General features: G+C 50.5%; 7 protein-coding genes across 7 annotated transcripts; 2 read left to right on the forward strand and 5 right to left on the reverse strand.

Annotated features, from left to right (window-relative positions):
- The first annotated feature begins 3895 nt into the window (after positions 1-3895).
- On the forward strand, positions 3896-4833 carry BCR38DRAFT_517907 (uncharacterized protein). The gene is made up of 2 exons (XM_040865124.1): positions 3896-4541; positions 4593-4833. The coding sequence occupies exons 1-2, from the start codon at positions 4060-4062 to the stop codon at positions 4819-4821; spliced, it is 711 nt and encodes a 236-aa protein (XP_040714222.1). The 5' UTR covers positions 3896-4059; the 3' UTR covers positions 4822-4833.
- A 596-nt stretch (positions 4834-5429) lies between these two features.
- Positions 5430-6458, reverse strand: BCR38DRAFT_517909 (histidine phosphatase superfamily; the record flags this gene model as incomplete). The annotated part of the gene is made up of 2 exons (XM_040865125.1): positions 5430-6077; positions 6147-6458. The coding sequence occupies 2 exons, from the start codon at positions 6456-6458 to the stop codon at positions 5430-5432; spliced, it is 960 nt and encodes a 319-aa protein (XP_040714223.1).
- Positions 6459-7794: 1336 nt separating this feature from the next.
- BCR38DRAFT_410808 (uncharacterized protein) lies at positions 7795-8699 on the forward strand (the record flags this gene model as incomplete). The annotated part of the gene is made up of 2 exons (XM_040858510.1): positions 7795-7920; positions 7998-8699. 2 exons carry the CDS (start codon positions 7795-7797, stop codon positions 8697-8699), a joined length of 828 nt encoding a protein of 275 aa, XP_040714224.1.
- A 240-nt stretch (positions 8700-8939) lies between these two features.
- On the reverse strand, positions 8940-11440 carry BCR38DRAFT_467045 (lactose permease). Its single transcript, XM_040862735.1, has 8 exons — positions 11180-11440; positions 11051-11120; positions 10941-10988; positions 10778-10880; positions 10156-10718; positions 9847-10104; positions 9432-9774; positions 8940-9352 (listed from the first exon to the last, which is right to left on the reverse strand). Exons 1-8 carry the CDS (start codon positions 11306-11308, stop codon positions 9205-9207), a joined length of 1662 nt encoding a protein of 553 aa, XP_040714225.1. The 5' UTR covers positions 11309-11440; the 3' UTR covers positions 8940-9204.
- A 2010-nt stretch (positions 11441-13450) lies between these two features.
- On the reverse strand, positions 13451-14878 carry BCR38DRAFT_438351 (mitochondrial carrier domain-containing protein). Its single transcript, XM_040860581.1, has 2 exons — positions 14774-14878; positions 13451-14633 (listed from the first exon to the last, which is right to left on the reverse strand). Exons 1-2 carry the CDS (start codon positions 14804-14806, stop codon positions 13677-13679), a joined length of 990 nt encoding a protein of 329 aa, XP_040714226.1. The 5' UTR covers positions 14807-14878; the 3' UTR covers positions 13451-13676.
- Positions 14879-15003: 125 nt separating this feature from the next.
- BCR38DRAFT_239056 (beta-lactamase/transpeptidase-like protein) lies at positions 15004-16866 on the reverse strand. The gene is made up of 3 exons (XM_040854377.1): positions 16401-16866; positions 16085-16349; positions 15004-16033 (listed from the first exon to the last, which is right to left on the reverse strand). The coding sequence occupies exons 1-3, from the start codon at positions 16504-16506 to the stop codon at positions 15202-15204; spliced, it is 1203 nt and encodes a 400-aa protein (XP_040714227.1). The 5' UTR covers positions 16507-16866; the 3' UTR covers positions 15004-15201.
- BCR38DRAFT_239049 (bud site selection protein) lies at positions 16867-19568 on the reverse strand. Its single transcript, XM_040854376.1, has 2 exons — positions 19445-19568; positions 16867-19385 (listed from the first exon to the last, which is right to left on the reverse strand). Exons 1-2 carry the CDS (start codon positions 19465-19467, stop codon positions 17228-17230), a joined length of 2181 nt encoding a protein of 726 aa, XP_040714228.1. The 5' UTR covers positions 19468-19568; the 3' UTR covers positions 16867-17227.
- Between the last annotated feature and the right edge of the window lie 187 nt (positions 19569-19755).

The raw sequence follows: 19755 nt of genomic DNA on the forward strand, positions 1-19755 counted from the left end.
TGTTACACCGATCAAGAACAAGTTGGTCTAAATCTGACGGAGACTATCTATGAACATCCTGCCAAAATGGACCATTTTCCACTGGTGTTGCTCAAGTTGGTTTGAAACTTCCTTCATCTCGTCCAAGAGCATTCTCTCCAAAGTCGGGTCATGCTCCACGAAGTGCTCGGCTTCTTGCAAAAACAGCATCCAGCTCCTTCAACAGCTGCATCCACAGACTAATATTTCACTCACCTGCTCTCACCGTGATTCCCATCCGTGTATCTGGTTCTCTCCAACGGGACTCTTTTCGAACTTGATCTCGAGTCCAGTAGCCTCCACGCAACGCTTTTTGGTACATACAACATCTTCTATCAGACGCCCTATCAAACTGCACCTTCGGCACATGTCGTCATTAACTGTATGTTATTAAGCAGCATATTTAGTTATCTTGATATAATACCTCAAAGCCCTCCCCTGGCTGGGCATCTGTAATGGAGGATCGCGCTCCAGGTTACCCTTGATTGGCTTATTCCTCTTCGACTTTATTCTCTGGACCAGCCCAGGGGTGTCGCTTGATCAGTGATACATGGATAAAGTCGGGGTTACGAAGTGGTTAAATCAAACTTCTGTTTCTCACCAACCAACTTGTCCTTGTCCATGAATCTCGCTCCCTCTTTCCTAGTCTGGCATCAAACTCGTTGGCTCCATCGTATATAGTATCAGCTTGCCCTGTAGCTTCCTGTACTGATCTGCTGCCGCGAAGACGGCCGGCATGGATTCTCGCAGTGAGATATCATCGGTGGCGATGGAAGATGCCGTGAAGGGCAGGCCCAGTCAATTAATGGGTTCGTACACGGTTGCATTTCAAGCTGATAGTATTCGTTCATATCTGGCTATTGCGCAAGGAGCGAAGTCCTCGCGACGCAACATCGTTGTTTCTGCTTTCTAGTCCGTAGCCAGACTTCATAATGTCTTGCTTCTTATGGTAAGCATAAATGGCATGGTCATTTCGCAATGAATCAGCCCCGCAACTTCCCCAAGTCAGTTTGTATCTGACTTGGAAGATCATTGATTCATATGACCATTCCTTATCAATTTCACCTGCACCATATCAGGATTGCCAGTCTACTTTGAGGTAGGCCCGACCATTTAGTCAAATTTAGGACGACGACGCATGGATGCCATCAATGTCACCCTATTCACAGAATCTATTACTTCTAGCTACATCATGCAGCCATGTACGGGAAGACCTCGGTCTCGAACTCGCCGGGCGAGACGCGGGAAGGGAGTTGCGGTATTTCCGGCAAAGCTTCGTCATATCAACCAACCCAAACGCTACGATGTACACGCCCTGGATCGCCGTATTCCACACACCTCTGCCTGTCGAGCTTATAATACGCAAACCGGCTTGTAATACTCGTATTGGTCACAAATACAACGTCATGAGTTCAGTGGTGAACCAGAAACGCATCGCCAGAGCCGTCAATAGGGGTACATGGGCGAAATTTATGTCCACTCATGTTATTTCACACTTTATGCATGTGCCCCGATCCCTCGATAGCTTCACATCCACGATATATATAGGACCGGAAATCATGCATCTGGAGCAGCCAGCTCGGGCAGATACTCAGTGCTCCATCCGCCATCATCACTCCTTGCCCAGCGCAGCGACTTCGCTCAGTAAATCGACCCAATGTTTCGATGCCGGGAACTGCTGGTACCCAAAGAAGCCTTGATGCAAGCCAGGGAACACATGAACTTTCGTCGGGACGCTGGTGTACGTAAGTAGCTTTAGAGATCTCTTAGTTCCTCAACACCGTAACATACTCGATAGCATTAGAGCAGCCCCTCATTTCTGACTATATCATGCCCGCTGACGAGTCCCACTGACGAGGAGCGCCATCTTGGGGAACCCATTTAGCTCCGCTTCTTCAATACGAAGGGGGTTCCATAGGGAGTCCTGGGGATTGCCTTGCAAGACATCGGTAAACAGGTTGTATGTCTCTTTGGACAGGAAGGGGGCTGTAGACAGTGGACCTGGGAGGTCTTCTCCTTGTAATGGAATGGAAACGCGTCCCGATGAACCAGGTTAGGGATGCCGAGGATTCGGCCCTTAATTCGCGGTGCGGTGCTCTTCTCCTTTGCCTGCTTCGTGCCGTGCTGCACGATAGTCGCCGCCAACAATAACGTGCGATATGTCGGTGCTCAGTTTTTCAGCGTGGCCACGATCCATTCGAAGCCATCGATGGCGTCGTACCATGGAGTGAGACCTTTGACCAGTGGCGTGTGATGGACACAGACGTGGACGACGGAAAATCGAAAGGTCGCGAGTTAGCGAGGCGCATTCGAAGACGACCGTCTCCAGAGAGCCGAACATGAATCCACCTCTTGGAAGTAGACATAAGTAGGCGCCGTGGATGAAGTAGGACCGGAGGCCGATGGACTGGCCATCGCGAGTCGGGACGATGTGATTGTGTGTAGCCACGGCTGTACGGAGGCTCGCCTACGCGAGGAGACTTTCAGACTGGGCCACTCTTCGTGCATTGGCCTCGGCTAGAATCTCCAACAGTGTTTTTTCAACGAGCTTTGGAATTAGGCCTGAATGGCGTTGGCAAAGGCGTGCCACTCCTTGCTGGGCCACCAAAATGCGAGAAGTCCACGGTAGAAATAATGCTTGATCTCTCGTTGGATATGAATCTTTGAATCTCATGAAATTGGACCGTTAAAGTTCGATAGTTGGGGGTGGTCGAGACGGTTGCCTCCGTGGTTTGCCTTTATGTCTCTAATAGCGATACAATCTCCCGGTTGGGAAACGTCATGTTGGTAACTGAAGTAGGGATGTACATTGGGGTCTCTGCACCTAATGTACTTTTCCTTACTCTCTCCGCACCCAAGCCCATCCAGCAGTGAAACTCGTGTGATCCGATGTGCTCCCGTGCACTGATGAGGCCAGCTGCAGTGTTGCCTGGAGGATAGTGAACTGTCATGGTGTTGATGGTCAGTTCCACCATATGAAAACGAAGCAGACCTTCACCCTCGGTCCGGGCGGTATCTAGCTGAAGACAGTCCACAACCAGCGCTGAGAGTGGGGACCGGAACCCTTTGCGGACGCCGAAAGCAGGCCGCTACACACGGCTTTGTCCCGGGCCATTCGGCTCAGAAGCCGGGGCAAAGTCTCCCGTGGCCTTTTGCGTATTGAGCATGTGCCCCTCCATCTCTTTCTGAAACTGACCATAATGTGCACACCTGAATGTTCGTCACGAGCTGCACACTTTTGGCCCCAATCTTCCACCCTCTCGCGTCGCAGGTCGCAGCCAGTTGAAGGATTTATGAATGGTGGTTGAGTTGGACAGTGAAATTGTACTAATATCGAAGAAGCTGGAGTGGTTTGATGACAAGAATTCGAGTGCTGGGACGACTTGCCGAAAAGGCTCAGAATGCAGAACTGCCGGCGATGTGGATTTTGGGATGCACAAGTGCCCTTGCGCCAGTGACTGTATTGACTCAAAGCACAACAATCCCAAAACGAGATTGATGGCTTGAAGATTGCCAAGAGACGACGCAAACTGTATCTTTTGGTGTCTTATCCACGCACAAAACACAGGGAATGCTGGGCAAATCGACTCAGTCTTAACTCGTCCCAGCTCCTCATTCCCTGGTTTTCTTTCCTGGGTCCTCCTGGAGCCTCTCTCATTCGTCTCGTCATCCGGAAAGAAGTCAGTTGACAGGATGCCGCACCCAATCTACCAATCAAGCAACACCTCATCAACACGGTAGAGGCAAGGTGCTTGTGCGCCCTCTTGTAAGTCCTGCAGGGATTATTGTATGCTTAATGCTAGTGGTCTAGCATTGTTTGAGGCGTCGCCCAGCTTTTGATGAAAGATTGAATTAATATGTCCTCCTCACCGAGTATTGACACGACATTAGCTTTCTATCTCCTGCATTGGTGTTTTCTCATGCGACCGATTGCTCGTGTGTGTAACGACAAGTTCGACAACTAACCAAGCACAACACTGAACTTCCAACCTGTGATAGGAGACGAGAGACTAATTTTGTCTCGGTCCAGCGACAAACACCATGATGGACCCGAATCAACCCCAGCCCTATCAGCAGTATCCCGTGCCACAACCTCAAACCGTACCCTATAGTAGAGCATGTCATATCACCAAGATCTTGTTGATATCCTTTTCTATGATGTTCTGCCTCATCGTGCTAGGCATCTCAATCGCCTTGATCGTTGACCCCAATTTATACAGCCCCATGGTGGTCTGGATCGCACCACAAGCCGGCATCGCTTTCTGCTGGTCCGTCGCCGAACTCATGACGATATGCGCACGAACCGGCCATCGTGGCATCCATCCCGGAGCCCACGTCGCATTACATCTACTACTATGGATGGGCTTCTCGACCTCCGTTGGGCTGACATCATACTTCCTGGCCGAGGCCGTCGGGTGCGACTACTACTGTAGTCACTACAGCTCCTACTACGATGTTCCTCGTTACTCGCAAGGATACATCAACGCTATGGGAGCTCTAGTGGCCTTCCTTTCTCTTCTAATGTAAGCCTCGTTCCATGTCGTGTGACCGCGGCACGCGTTGACTCTTTCTAGTATCATCCACTTCTCTCTTTTCATCCGCGCATGCGTCGAAACAGCCCAACGCAACAGGATGACGATGCAAGTATACTTCGTGCCACAGCATGTGTACTATGGTCAGCCCTTGCAACAGTATCCCGTATCCCAAGGAATCCCGCCCATGCGACCGCAGCAGGCGCAGATTTCTGGGTACTACGGCCAGCCAAAGGTAGAACAGGTCACTGAATCCAGTAGTGTGTCTTAGCCTTCCGCACCGACCCCATTGCAGGAGAACGGGCTTCAGCCAGTCTCGCACCAGTAGTAGACGACTTGGTTAGGCGGGGAGCTGTGAATTGGATATCTGAGTTAACGAATCATGCATGAAGGAAGGTGATGAGTACGATACCCCTATCTAGCGAGAATTTAGCCTGCTAGGTCAGAATTATAATGAGTTTTGCTAAAGACTGATGCACTCAACACATCTCCGAATATCAATAACAACCCTCACTGTGGAGCATAATCTAGATTTATTTTTCTGCAAGCTACTTGAATCCAACTATCCGGAAATCATGTGATTCATGATCTACTAAGCTTTTGACTCCGTGTATCGCCTACCTGGATCTGCAACTCGAGTCCACCGCAAGGATGCCAACCCCAGCCCATGACAGTGCCTGAAAACATGTCAATTTACCTACTACATCTTCTGCTTATCCTATCCAACCCACCATTCAGCCACCCACCGCAAATATTTCCCTCACGAGGACCCGAATATCAGCCCGGCCGAGGAGAAGGACCAACCTCAGCACATCCGCGATGAACTTTTAACTGTTTCCACTACTCCAAGATGAACCACAATCAGTGCAGGAACGTGATTTATTTCGGTCCCGATTCCTTCCCTTTCTTCTCCACTGCCGGAGCCCGTTTCACCAAGACCGCGATCATGGCCCCTTCCCCCAGACGGAAGGCGTCACGACCCATCCCAACGACTTCGAAGAGCGTATCGAGGGTGTAGGAATGGGTCGTGAGCGAGATGAAGAGGTCCCCCTCGCTGCTGTCCCATAGTTCTTCGAGCAATTTTCTTGTCCGCGCAACATGGAGGTCCGGGTTGTCCATCTCCTTGGACACCGCTGCGTCCCAGAGGGTATTCTCTTCCTCAAAACCTACCTCAATCTGATACCCGTGCTTGGCATAATTATTTTCGATCCATGTCCGAGTGTGTCTTTTATCGCAGGTGTGCTGCGTTAGCCTTTCTCGGAGGCTTTCCTTGATGATGGGTTGGAATGTTTTCCCGTTTCCTTCTAGCACTGCAGAGTACACGAGCTTGGTCGTATCCAGACAGCGACGGAGCGGGCTGGTATACAGCTTGCTCGGCAGTGGAATTCCGTCATTCTTTACCCAGTTGGCCCAAGTTTCGCCGAGCGTTTGGGCAACGGCTTCGCCGTCCTTCATTAGCTCTGCGTCGACCCAGCTCAGGCTGCCCAAGCCTTCTACCGACCCACCTTCTTTTAGTGCCAAATTAGACTATAAAAACGGTTAGTAATCACTTAGAAGAGATTCACGTCGAGAAAATAGCGCTGCTTTTCTGCTTACGTTCCATTCGTATTTGCCAACTTTGCTCCTGACGAGGTTGTGTACGCTGTATCCATGGCGGATCACATACAGCACCTTGTAAGACTCACCACCGGAGTTCTTCTGGTTGAGATACTCTAGGTGGCGCTCCAACTGCTTCCATTGAGAGAGGATCTCATCGCCGGATGAACCCGTATCATAAGATTGCGGCAGGATGCCGAGCCTGGGTTGGGTCAAGACCCTTTTGTTCGGGTCTCTCTTGCCTAATTCCATGTAGTCTGTGAAGAATCCAGGTATGTATGAGAACTCATACTTGCGGGGATTATCAGTCATGTTTCTAGTAAACGACGCCATGAATGTATGGAAAAGGGAGTGAGGGCATGTGAACACAGAATACCGAGGGAAGCACATCGGGGGTATATGTTGGAAAACACGTCATTGTTCACCCAGTGTTGATGTTTTACTCTTCCGGAAACGTCGACAGTAGAGTAAAGTGCTTGTGTCCCAACCATGTTTCTTTTTTAAGCCGGATACGTAAACTATCCACTTAGTTGTTGGGAGGCAGACTTGGAGCCGATACACGGTTGTTGGGACCAAGCCGAGAATCGAGAACAAAGGAATCAGAAGCATTGAGCAGCATTTACTTACGGGTATATTTGCCCTCATTGCTGTTCGAGTTGCAAGGTTGGACCAAGAGGGGCTTGCAATTCAAGGCTATATGCGGACCAAAATTGTTTCGCGGCTTTGTCCAAGGAATCTAGAAACACGTCTCGAAGCAATAATTGCAGGCGTCCTCTCTGGAAACACATTACCAGTATTAACCACGGATAAGCTCAACCAAAATTATGCAGAATGCTGCCCGAGCGGATATGTCTGTTCATTGTCTATCTAACCATGTTGTTTCATGAGGCCAAATCTGTTGTTTGTCGATATCTCAAGAACGCGAGTCTAAAAATCATTGTTACCACAATTGCAAATGGCTTGTGAGCCATGATCTTGCTATTTGTTATAGAAATGGTACACTTGAGCCATTTCATGAATGTGAGGGCCAAATGGGGGCTTGCAAGACGGGTTGTGAAAGTCAACTAGCTCAATACTCATGAATAGACACAGGCTGTTTGTATCACCTTCTTTCAGATATATATAGGAGTGGATCCACCACGCTCTAGGTGAATTAAGCTAGCATTCTTGGACTCCTTTGTCACCGTTTATGGAAATCAACCCCAGACGGGAAGAGGGACACAACCAACCACATGTTTTCGATCGATCAATCGGACAACGAATCAACATGGCTCAAGATCGACGATGATATAATGCTGGTAAATTATTCCAGTTCTATAAGGCCAAATTTGGATAACACAACCACATGGCAATCCTCCTAGTCCGATGATACTATTGTCCGCACTACGGGCACAGCCTACAAAGTACATATCACATCATATGAGATTCCAAAGCTGTTCTGCGTATTACTCACGTTCTACCCTAATATAGATGTTATATACATCGGGGAAGCATCCCAGTAGCCGCATATGTATGTGCTTTGTTTAGGAATACATCATGGTGGTTGCAGTTTGTGTGAACTCTCCTATCGGCCCCCTCCAATCGAATTTTCAGTGCGAAGTGTCTTTGGGATAGCCCATATTCGGCGTGACCTCAAAAGTCCCCCAATATGCCTGGAACTTGGGGACACACCTCCCCACCGCAATCTAGGAGCGACTACACTCAAATCGCCCGCCAGAAGCTCCCATCAAGACTTGCTTTCACTAAGACGTCAGAGAAATCCATCACAGCCGCAGTATGTGAACGGGAATGATCATGTCTTCTTCTCCCATCGATAGATCTACAACCTTCAGATGGAAGAAAGTTTGAGAGGTTTTAATTGCCCTTGAAAATTATGTCGCCCTAGTCGATCTTGGGGTCATGGGTTCGACGAAATACGATGCGAAGAACAATAATGCATCGGTTGGATCAGGTGCCCGTCGGTGGATGTATATGCTGATCAGTGACCCATCCACTGGCCCAGCAAAGTTCAAGGCAACCAAAAACTTCAAAGAAAAGACGGAGAACCGTCCGGACAGTTTGAACGTGTTGCTATGGCACTACGAATCCTCAATAGATGGTACCGTTATCACCCGCATCATGGCCAACACGAGGAGCATCGGGAAACCGCCCGAGCTGGAGGAGACAATGACAATACCCACAATCTCTGGCAGCCTCAGCAAGACGATGCTGATAGACTTTCAGAGAAACTGCATCCAATCTTATGGATGGATATTAGGAAGTCTCAGCGTCTTGGCCCCTGATACATGCATTGACAACAGCAGCAAGTTCTGGTTTACTTGCATAGTCCAGAACAATCCCACGATTCTGCAAAAGGCAGTTTATCTCCATGATGAGAGCGTCACCAAGCTAAAGAACTCAAGCAAAATGGGCAATTTCACGAAACTTCAACTCTTCAAGGCCATGTCTACTATATACGTGGCAAAGATGGCGGCAATGTCACTGTCCTCGACCACATGGATGAGAACGTCACCATTGACTTCAAGGTGCATGCAGATAGTGTCGGGAGTTTGAAGAAGTAGACGTGCTCGAATTACGTCGACAAATCCCAGAGCCTCTTTCGTGAAAATAGTGAGGATAAATTTGAGAGGATCAGGGTTGCCGTTGCCAAGCATGATCAGGAGGCCACCTTACAGACTCGGGCACCTGGTGGCTTCAAGATTAGTGGTGCGTTATGATCAGACTATGTATGGGTGGATGATGAGCAAAGAGTATCGACCAAGACTATAATACCTGGTGGCTTCAAGATTAGTGGTGCGTTATGATCAGACTATGTATGGGTGGATGATGAGCAAAGAGTATCGACCAAGACTATAATACCTGCTCTGTTCATCTTTGAAGTGGTACTAAATTACGTTTAATTTACATCTTCAAATAGGTATCTTATAAATCATCATGCCTCAACTAGCCCCCTTTCATTACAAGCGCTAGATCACTCAACGACGCTTTCTACATATGAAATCCCTCAATTCTATCGATGTTCTGAATGCTCAATACGTCGACACCCATGATCCAAACTCTAGACGTTGGCAACACCGATAATCTTCTCCGTGACCTTACCATCAGCCTGTATGACGACCTTGTCGACCTTGAGGGAAGCTTTGACGGGGTTAGGTTGGCTGTAAACCCATTCAAGCTGTTCAAGAGTACGTCCCTGAGACTCGACGCTGAAAAGTCCACATGTCAGCATTGGTGATACTACCCACTAATACGCGGTCTAAGTCACTAGGCACGAAGCGAACATACCCAAATAGATACCACATGAGAGCCTCGACACAGTCCCATCCGACGAACACGTAGATGTACTGGTTCTGGATGTTCTGGAGTGCAATGGGACCCGCGAATTGATTGATGAATCCCATAGCGCTGACAATGATGCCCGACGCGGCCAGACCTTTGGCACGCATAGTCGTCTCGAGCGCTTCGGTCGGAATGACACCCTGCAGCGGCGTGTAGGTAAAGGAGAAGATGACGTTGAAGAGGAAATACGAAGCCAAAGCCCCTTTTCCGTACGAAAGATCGATATTGTCGCCCTGATTTCTAATGACGGCAGAGAGACCCGAGTTGGTCGCGAGTGCGGCGATGCAGGCTATTCAGGAGTAAGAACAACACGTCAGCAAATGCCATGACAAGTTCGATAACCATGGGGAGAGATGCTCACCCAACGTTCCCCAAACAAGCACCATTCGTCGCAGCATTCTGTCGGTGAGAGCAACGGCGATTAGAGCGCCAATGGCAGAAATAACCGAGTTGAGTAGATTGTAGGCCAGCTGCTGGCTGACACTAGTTACGCCCAGGTTATTGAAGATGACAGTGTTGAAGTAGCCGAGCCCGTTGCCGGAGAACTGGCCAAAGATGGAAATCATGAGAACTTGGCCCATTCTCCACCGGCCGTTGTGGGTGAGGAAAAGGGGTCGGTCTGGAATTAGTTAGCGACTAGCTCGTGGTGTGAATATGATACTGCACTTACAGTCAAAGTTGGTCTTGTCAATACCGTCTTGTTGAATATTATCCCTCATTTCCTCAATTTCGAGCAGCACCAGTCGGGACGCCGGATCTCCATTGCCGTGGTACTTGACGAGGAAGTCTACGGCCTCCTGTTCCCGACCGTTGGCGATGAGAAAACGGGGAGACTCCGGGATAAAGAACACGGAGATCATGACTATGATACAAGTGAATGCTTGTCCGATAAGGGGGATTCTCCACGAGTAGTTGTTGTCAATAAAGTTAGTTCCGTAAGTAATAGCCGCTGCCGGAATGGAGCCACCGAACCAGCCGCAATTATAGAAACCAGTGCATCGTCCACGCCAATGGGGAGGAGCAATCTCAACGGAGTAGGCCGGGGCGGCGACGGTCATGACGGATATTCCGCAACCGAGGACAAAACGGCCGACGACGAATTGGGGGACCGTTGACGCAGTCGACACCAGGATCATGCCGACGATGATAACTAATCCGCCGATGAACATACCCTTTTTCCTACCCAGTCTGTCGGAGAGAATGGCGGCGAACGGTGCGCCAACCATGGAGCCCCTGTGTGATGAGAAGATCAGCTCTGAGCAATGAAATCGCCATGAAGGCAGTTGACTCACACGGTGTAGAGCGAGAAGATGAGAGAGACTTGGGTGCCGGTTGTACCAGTGTGGAAAGTATTCTGGAAGTGAGGCATAGCGATTATCGCCGTCATTAGCGACCCTGTGAATGCCTTGTTAGTAGTGCGTAGATAATCAACCCAGGAAGTGTTCCATTACACACCATCGTACCCGTTGGCACAGGCGCAGCAAAAGGCGATGAAGATGGAGACTATATCCCGTCATTGGTATGCTTTTTTATCTTGAGATCAAGATTTTAAGATGGTCATTCACAGTAGAGCTGGATCGACGTTTTACTCCATTTCTTGATGCGCGTCTCCTGAACAGCAGCGAACAGTTCCGCCTAGAGTCAAAATCGGTTAGTCCTGTTGAACAAACCATGAGGCCCGGAAGACAACTCACATTATGAACTTTCTTCGCACGTGCACCTTCCTTGCTGGCAGTTACACCCGATCCTTCAGCGACGACGGGGTAATGGTGTTCGGTGAGCAGCCCCTGCGGCATCTTCTCGTCGGCATTCTGGACGACCATTGTGCGTGATGTGATCCAATGTCTGGGGTTACAAGGGGATTTCTGCAACGTATCGATCAAAACATCAAGCTTCCGCCAAGGCCCAAAACCTTATGAACCGCCCTCCTCTTTTGCACCAGCGTGGACAACATGATTTTACATGATTTTATGTTGGCGACAGCTTCTCCAACTTTCCCCAACTTCCCCATGTATTCCTAGACCTATCAGTCCATGTAACACCTGACACATCGCTCAACAAGGAATGTGGGAACACCACCCCCAGTTCGAACCCCAGTTCCACAGATGTGCCCCTGCGAAACCTCGTTCCACCCAAGTGCCACCCAAGGTGCGATCTCCACTTTCGACCTCGAACTGTAGCCATTTCGTTCTAGGGTTACGGCCTATCACCCGAATCCAGTAACACCCTTCTCGTAACCATCGCTGATTGGCAGAAATCATTTGAGAGCAGATATGAACGCCACAAGTATATGAAATCAGGTCGGAATTTAGACAACGGCGGCCCCACGATACCGCAGCAAGCCAACAGTCCCCAGTTTAAGACATGGTATCGACCGCTCCACCCACCGACGGGACCGAATCACCGGCTTCATATCAAAGGAGCTTGTGCCAAAAACGGGGGAGGCGGCCCAGCCGAGCCAAGTGAGTGCATGTCCCTTTCCCCGGGACACTAGTCCCGAGCTTGACAAAACGGAAACGAGGCATAATCGTCCCATGACGCAACATGTTTTCGAGCTAGGCGCATATCCGCGCCTATCGCCGCTGGCTTGGGCCCCCGCCCTCGTACCATCCAAGGGTTAGACGGGGAGAACTAGGCATCATCCCAGTAACATTGTAAGATATTCGGGGAACTCTAGAGTTGGTAGCTGAGGCAGCATAACCCGGAAATAGCGCCATAGCGCCCACTGATCTCGATCATGCGATTTCATTAGACGGGACTGGTGGACCCCATGCATTCATGTGTTTGGCCTAGTTATAGTCTACCGCACTACTGTAAGAGGGTGGCAAATATCACTTACGTTAGCTGGGCAGGCCGAAAGCTGTAATTCGATGAAGCTATGGTGCATGAGACTAAGCTCTCGGATATCCTAACCAAAAACTCTTTCGTCTTCGCTAGCCGCAACAACTAGATTGGCACCAGCAGTTGATACCCGATTGACTAAATTCGGATGCCTTCGCCGGTAGGGGTATTGAAACCAAGCAGTTTGAGATCAAATCTCCATGCTGAAGATATAACGCCCCTACAGGAAATAATATTGAGATAATCACTTGAGACTGGAAGAGAAACTACAATAGAGGCTTACACTACACTACTGTGTAAAGGAAAGGGTTAGAAGCTAGGTGTAGCAAACCAAGGTACCGGAACCAGGCCTGTATTTCCAAGATTTACACTTCTGATGCCCAATGCCGTACGAGGTCTTACTGGTGGCTAAGCGTACTGACCAAACTACTTGGCCGTATTTTAGTGTGACTGCGGAAAACGACATGGAGTTCTCCATCAAGTAGTCTACTTTCTGTCTCTCTCTCTCTCTCTCTCTCTTTGTTCTCTTGAGTTGTAACTTCATCGTGGGCTTGCTATGCTTGCCGGTCGGATAAGGAATTATAAGTCAAGATGTGTGAAGATGCCTGGAGATGTAGATAGCCATTGGGGTTTGGATGCTGTCATACTCCTGGACGTGAATATTCCTATGTCAAGGGAATCTACGAGGGTTTGGTGACGTTAAAGTGCTTTATTAGTGAATGACAGGAAAAGATACGAGTAAGCCCGGGCGTATGAACTTCGGATGAGATAGGAAATAATGTTAGCATAGGGCTTGGAAAGATTCGAAGTGTCGAATGCATAATGCTTCCTGCGGGTTTACAATTCAAGTTTAATAAGCCGGGAACGCTTTGAGATGTCCTATATTTGGAACTCCGAGTTGGGGTATTCCATTAAGATGCTGTACTAGAAATTAGTGGAGAAGATCATTTTTAGTTCAGGTAGAGTCTGACTAAGTAACAGCGCGCTAGTGTCTTCAATCGGTACTGGAAGCGACCTAAGGGCACCACTTTGGGTTGTGGTATCTGGTTTAAACCGTTTGGTATATATTAAGTCTAACCGACCATGTAGTGATGAGGAATAGCTAAGCATTACAAGCTTTCGAGCTCGGCAACGATGAAGTCTTTTGATAGGCTGATAGCCATGATTCTGCAATTCATGACCCGTTACTCTGACGAATGGCTTCACAGACTTTTCCCTCTCGGAAATTAAATACACGACACGCCCCTGCATTCGCCACAGCATACGCTATTTGCCTCGTAAGATCAGAGTTGTACTCCCTTATGTCTAGTTCTATATCAAGAGCTTTGTAAACCAAATGGAATGTCACCATCACGGGAAACCCCCCCTCTCAACGCTTTTACCCCTAGCGAGCCATACCTTGCTCACTTCATACATGCCCAAGTACAGTCCACTTCCGATTGCAGTCCACACAGCTCTTAACAAGGATCCCCGAAACAAGCCCGGCACGCCCCTCTCCTTGATGACTTGCTTCGTCACGTCCAACCCACTGCGTCCACGACTCCAATGCTTATTGCCCGCTGCCGTCCGATCATGTGCGCCCTGCCGGAAACCCTGCTCATCGCCAGCCATAAGCATCATCCTTGTCTTAACGACGTCCATAGGCGTAGTAACGACGGCCGCAAAACTCCCCGCCATCCCAGCGCTCGTCCCCGTGATGATTCCCGTCTCGAGCAAGTTTTGGTTCTCGCCCGTGCCGTAACCAATACCGGCCTTACCCCTCCGGCCCCATACCCGCTTCCGCGTATACTCAAAGATAGGGAACTGAATCGCCGTAAACGGCAGATTGCGCGCAACCATAGCTGTGTACCCCGAAAGCAGTTTCCTCCCTGCCCCAGGTCCGCCCAGTTGGCGCAGCGCCCTCATCGACGTCGAGCTCTGATCACCCCCCACCTTCCGCGTAAACATCTGCGCATTCTGCTTGATGACCTCTGCAGGGGTGAGCACGAAGCAGCTAGCGCACTCGGCGACGGCGGAGGCGGCCGAGTGCACGATGGGCTGCGGCAGGCCTACGGCGGCGCCATGGCGGCCAAAGAAGCCCTTGGCCGCTTCGTAGGTGGTGAAGAAGGTACCTGCCGCCGGGAGGGTGGCGACAACGACGATGCCGATGCCCTGGTACAGGCCGCGGAAGAGCTCACGTGAGGGGACCTTGGTTTTGGAGGCTGGGTTGGCGAAGGTCTTGAGGAAGTCTCGGCTTTGCTGCCGAGTTTTGAGTGTGTCGAGGGGGTAGACGAGGAGGTCTACTGTGAATGCTGCTGCTGCGCCGGCCTGGGATGGGTGTTAGTTGGGCATTTGCTAGGTAGGTTGACATGAAGAGAAACTGTGCCGAGATTCTAAGCCGACATGTTCACCGTAGCTGGTTGATTGAGATCGAGTTACGGGAGGGAAACGGGTGGTGAATTGCTTACTAGCAGAACATCGGCATTGGAGCTCCCGCTCATCGCAGGTGTCTATGAAGCTGCGAGAATCGGGTCGGAGGTTTAGAACAACATCCGATATGAGATGCATCTCCTTGTATGATGCGACCATCAGATAATGCAGGTCGGGTACTAGTTCTTGAACATGACGACATCGAACCACCCTTACAAGGGTTCTTTCAAGCTTTGGCCAACCAGTGCAGGGCTGGTCTCGAAATCTGATAACGGTTTTGTGCTCAATTGGGAGTTCAAGGAGTACGAACCACTTCTTCTCTGGAACAATGATGGCAATGATGAGAATGCTAGAACGCTTTGGTGACTGCGCACCAAAAATTGGGGCAACCACTCATCCCCGTATCTTATTTACCCCTGCAACTTCAACCCAGCCCACACAGGTGTGTTCACCCCCTAGCCCTTTCTCACTTTCTCATCAACTCCCCATAGACAAACCTCTCAACTTCATCCCATATCTCCGTCAAGACCTTATTTCCATGTGGTAAAACACAAGTAAAAATGGCAGCAGCCACCCCTGTCTCCCGATCAATCCACCACCGCCCATTCGACATGCCACTCCACATCATACTGCCCCTTCGCCTCTTCCCTTCCACATCCTCAACATTAATCACCCCGCCCAATCCGTGATCGAGCTTCACCCCAAGGGGAAACTCAGGTGTGAACGCTTCATGTGCCCAATCAGCAATGGCGGCCAGCATACCCCGCTGCGTCTCATTAAGCTGCGGCTCGAACAACAAATTCGTCGTCTCTTTGCTAAGGAGTTTATGCGTCAGTGTGGCATGAAGAAACTTAGCATAATCGCCCGGTGTAGAGAATAATCCCGCACCGCCAGACTCCATCTCGTGCTCCTCTGGCAACGGTGTGGGGCCGGGCTCAAGCACCTTCGGGTCGCCATCCTGACTATCATCCCTAAACGCAAACTGGAGCATCCTGTCTCCCGAGCCAAGGATCTGCTTCGGCCAAAAGGTCGTGGAATCCATGCCCAGAGCGTCAAATATGTGCTTCTGCATGTAGACCGAGAGCGGCTGCCCCGTGATGATAGTGAGGAGGTGACCGGCCCAGTCGTAGGCGGCACCGTAGTACCAACCCTCGCCCGGCGCGAACTTGAGAGGCGTCATGAAGCCAGCTAGAGTCCAGTGGAGGTTGTTGTCTGTTCGGCCGACGGAGGCGGACCATTTGTTTAAGTCGGGGTCGGCCAAGTCGTAGCCAAGGCCGAGCGTGTGGGAAAGAAGATGGCTGCGGCTTGTATGAGTGTCAAGCTTGTAGACGAGAAGGAAATGTACATACCGCACAGTGATAGGCTTCGTGTTGTCTTCCAGTATCGGCTGGTCATGGTCGTCGAACCCCCTCAAGATTTGCATCGCTGCTAGCTGTGGCACCTTGGGACGCACATCCTCGTCTATACCTACCAGTCCCCGTTCGACAAGCTGTAGCACACACGTAGCAGTGATGAGCTTCGTCATCGAGGCGATCCAGCTCATGGAATCAGTTGTGTAGGCTGGCGAGTTTGCGTCGAAGCCCAGCCTCCCCTCAGCATTGGAGTAGAGAATGCCTGATTTGCATTAGTGGACTTTGATCACAAAAGCCGTGTGACGCAACTGACCATTCCTGTCTACCAATATCAGACCGGCTGCTAGAAGCTTGTTCTTCACTTCCGTTTCGTCCGGCGCGACGACGTGCGATTGAAGGATATGGTCCAGCTTCTCCATGATTGAAACGAGCCGTTATACGACGCAGAATGGCCTTCTGGTTTCTCAAACTGAGATGGGGAACTCCCACACTGGAAATGCACGGCGTGAAATCTGATTGCGAGGGGCCGGTCGTTCGTCTATACTTTCCCGGGGAACTGATGACCAATGTGGGAGGCAATCTTACGGCTGACGCCATCACCTCAATACAAAAACACCATATCGTATGCAATCGGCTTGACACACACAGTGTATTGAACACGAATTGATCGTACATGCAGTGTGCCACAAGGCGGCTGTGGTAGTCCAAGTTGGCGCAGAATTCAACCCCACCTTATGCAAGTCAGACGTGGTTGTAGATCTGACCTGCGTGTCAGATACCACTGTCAATCCAGCGCGTCCAGCCAGCGATCTCAAACTGGGAAACCATAATAATTTCTATTGCACCATCCCTTGCCTGAGTAGCGGATGAAGTTATTCCTAGCTAGATGGTCGCGCATGGTGACCGTCACTCCCCTTCATGAATGCTTCAAGCAAAGTGACCACTGGTGCGGTATCATTAGTCAAAGCAGGGGAGTACAGCTAAGAAAAGAATTTGTCTCTATGATCCCCAAATGCTTCATGCCGCAAGTAATAAGTACAGGATATCATGACGGATCACCGCCTCGACCCCTTTTTTCGTATGTCGCTTGCTCAACTCCCGACGCCACGTCTGCCTGCCAGCCTGCCAGGCTTGCACTACTTAGCCATCTGTGCCACTGCTTCTGAATGTGTGACACAGTGCAGCATAGTGGTGCGTCAGGTCCAGCACGTTCTGGGGCAAGCTCGTCGCCTGGATAATGCTCCTGACCTTGACAGCACCCTCATCCTCAATCAGGGTACGGATGGTGTACAGAAGCTCGGGAGAGAACTCCGAGTACCATCTGTATTGCCATGTGACCAAACGAATAACGCTGGCGACCGTCTCCCTGGTGTTCTTCTGCTTCTCGAATACACGCAGGACGCCAGATAAGGCCTTTGGTGAAAAGCGCAAGGCGAGACAAGCACGATAGGCCTCGACGGCCTCGTCAAGGTGTTGGAGGCGTTCAGCGAGCGAGCCGAGGATCTCCCACTCTTCCGCGGATTTCTTATACTGCATCGATTGGGCTCGGTACTGGGCCATCTGCGTCCGCCAGATCGTGTAGACGCGCAGGTCCTCGTAGAGAACCATGAAGAGACTATCGAGCCAACGTTCGCACAGGCGCTTGTTGTTCAGACGCGAGAGGTGTTCGTCTGTTGTTGAACTCTGGGTAGGCTCATTAGCTACGGGGTGCGACGAGAGAGGACCACTTTGTCTTCTTACGTTTTCCGGATCCGACTTGATGGCATCGGCCTTAACCTCGCCTGGATCGATGGCGTGCTCCGGCTTCTCTACCCCGCTTACCCCGTTGTTGCCATTTGTCAATGTTGGTGCTGTCGAGTCGGCGTGGTCTTTCTCTGACGCGTTTTCGTCGCCATCCTCTTCGATGTCTGATTGATCTCCATTTGTTGGGGGTTCAGGTGTGCCACGAAGCCCATCTATACTAGGGTTGCGCTTCGCCGGAGGTGCCAGAGTCGCACTGTCCTGTTTTTCGGTTCGGTATTCGTCCTCCATCACGAATACATTGCTTCGAATCTTGAGCAGCTGGTCCCAACCAATCTTGGCCGTCATCTCCGTAAGAATGGCGTATGCCTGTTTGAAAGTACCCCGATACCCAGCCGCCCTAAGGTTGAGTAGACTGGGGTCTACCTGCTCAGAAAACCTCGACTCAGGTTCGCTGTCGATCTCATCCAAGCGGGTCTCCGGTAGCGTAGGGAGGTACACGTCCTTGGGCTCAGGCATGATCGGTGCGTCCTTGTCTTGGTAGGTGAACATCGGGCACGAGTTCAAAATAGTCAGCGCATTTTCCCAGTCCTCCATGGTGACATAGATCTGAGCAAGTCTTGCCCATGTACCGAACTCGCTAGGAGCAGCAATGGTGCTGCGGTCTGCGCAACCCAAAGCCATCTTCAGTCTTTCCTCCTTTTGTTGCGCGGTCGAACTTGCCTGGGCCTTTTTCAAGAGGAACTCGGCCTGGGTATCGAGCATGACATAATCCATGGGCGTTTCCTTCAAGGCTTGGTAGAGCACCCTAACGCCCTGAACCTCCTCATTTCCCAGGAACAAAACCTTGGCAAGAAGCGAAGAAACCTCGACATTTTGCGATCGTAACTTCTCAAATAGGTTGATGGCGGATGCGAACCGTCCCGTAGTGTGGAAGTACTTAAGAAGGCCCGTAGTCAAGTGATTGGAAACATTATTCGGTACCTGGACAACCGAGTCAGATCCCAATTGCCAGCCTCTGAAGAACAGGTGTTCGGCAGAACTGAGAAATCGATGTTCAGTTTCAGTATTGGTAACAGGGTTGAAGCGCCTAACGCCCATTATCTTCCTGATGGTGTCTCCGCTCCCATCATCCGCGTAAGAGTACGCCCGCAGCACACTGCAGAGGTATGTCTCCAACCACAACTCGTCGGTAGCCTTGCGCTTCTCGCCTCGCTCGTCAACGCAGTAACTCTCCACGGTACCGGGGATGGTGACATGAACGCGCATATCCAGTCGGGAGAAGGCATTGTAGCAACAGTAAAGGCCTTCGACGATCTTGTGCGTGGCTGCCTGTCCATGTTCTTTGTTGTAGGTGAGGGTGTTTATATATGCGGCCAAGCTGGCCGACGATGATGCGTCAACACCTGTGACATGGTGGTAGACGCCGTTCTGTCTGACGGCATTTCTGAGGTTCTGCTTGAGAAGGTGGACGAGGTCGGGTGGGCCAAGCTCGCGCAAGGCGATTAAAGACTCAGTACGGGCGTCAATGGACTCATGGAGGACATCCTCAGATATCCTAGTTTTCTGGTCAGTCCCTTTCAATCGCAGGATGGCGTGGCAGCAGCAGTAACTGACTCTGGCACTGCTGGCGCAGGCATGATGAAGCTGTGGATACGGTATGATCAATGCCTAGAGGGTATGCGCCGCAATGTGTTGGTGTAGTTATTTCGCAAACAAGAACGGACAGGGAGAACCAGCAACCGAATCCCAGAATTGGATTCGGACGACGTGCATCAGCCGGGAGACCTGGCTGTGCAAAAAAGCATTCAATGGCTTTCGGGACAGGACAACTGGGATATAGCTAGGGGTGGTGTCCCAAAGTTGGCTTCTGAGATTGGTCTTTCCGAATGGACAGCCAGCCCGCCATGATTTGGACGGAGAGCACA

The sequence above is a fragment of the Pseudomassariella vexata genome, assembly GCF_002105095.1.
Source record: "Pseudomassariella vexata strain CBS 129021 chromosome Unknown BCR38scaffold_9, whole genome shotgun sequence".
Classification (NCBI taxonomy): Eukaryota; Fungi; Ascomycota; class Sordariomycetes; order Amphisphaeriales; family Pseudomassariaceae; genus Pseudomassariella; species Pseudomassariella vexata.

Coding starts and splice junctions, on each gene's coding strand:
- BCR38DRAFT_438351 (XM_040860581.1), bottom strand. CDS start 14,806: ATGAGCGGGAGCTCCAATGCCGATGTTCTGCTA. Junction 14,634..14,773: donor CCAATGCCGATGTTCTGCTA/GTAAGCAATTCA, acceptor CACCCATCCCAG/GCCGGCGCAGCAGCAGCATT.
- BCR38DRAFT_517907 (XM_040865124.1), top strand. CDS start 4,060: ATGATGGACCCGAATCAACCCCAGCCCTATCAGCAGTATCCCGTGCCA. Junction 4,542..4,592: donor GCCTTCCTTTCTCTTCTAAT/GTAAGCCTCGTT, acceptor GACTCTTTCTAG/TATCATCCACTTCTCTCTTT.
- BCR38DRAFT_467045 (XM_040862735.1), bottom strand. CDS start 11,308: ATGGTCGTCCAGAATGCCGACGAGAAGATGCCGCAGGGGCTGCTCACC. Junction 10,881..10,940: donor CTGTGCCAACGGGTACGATG/GTGTGTAATGGA, acceptor AGGCATTCACAG/GGTCGCTAATGACGGCGATA. Junction 9,353..9,431: donor CTCATGTGGTATCTATTTGG/GTATGTTCGCTT, acceptor TGGACTTTTCAG/CGTCGAGTCTCAGGGACGTA.
- BCR38DRAFT_239049 (XM_040854376.1), bottom strand. CDS start 19,467: ATGCCTGCGCCAGCAGTGCCAGA. Junction 19,386..19,444: donor CCTGCGCCAGCAGTGCCAGA/GTCAGTTACTGC, acceptor CCAGAAAACTAG/GATATCTGAGGATGTCCTCC.
- BCR38DRAFT_239056 (XM_040854377.1), bottom strand. CDS start 16,506: ATGGAGAAGCTGGACCATATCCTTCAATCGCACGTCGTCGCGCCGGAC. Junction 16,350..16,400: donor GATATTGGTAGACAGGAATG/GTCAGTTGCGTC, acceptor AATGCAAATCAG/GCATTCTCTACTCCAATGCT. Junction 16,034..16,084: donor ACGAAGCCTATCACTGTGCG/GTATGTACATTT, acceptor TACAAGCCGCAG/CCATCTTCTTTCCCACACGC.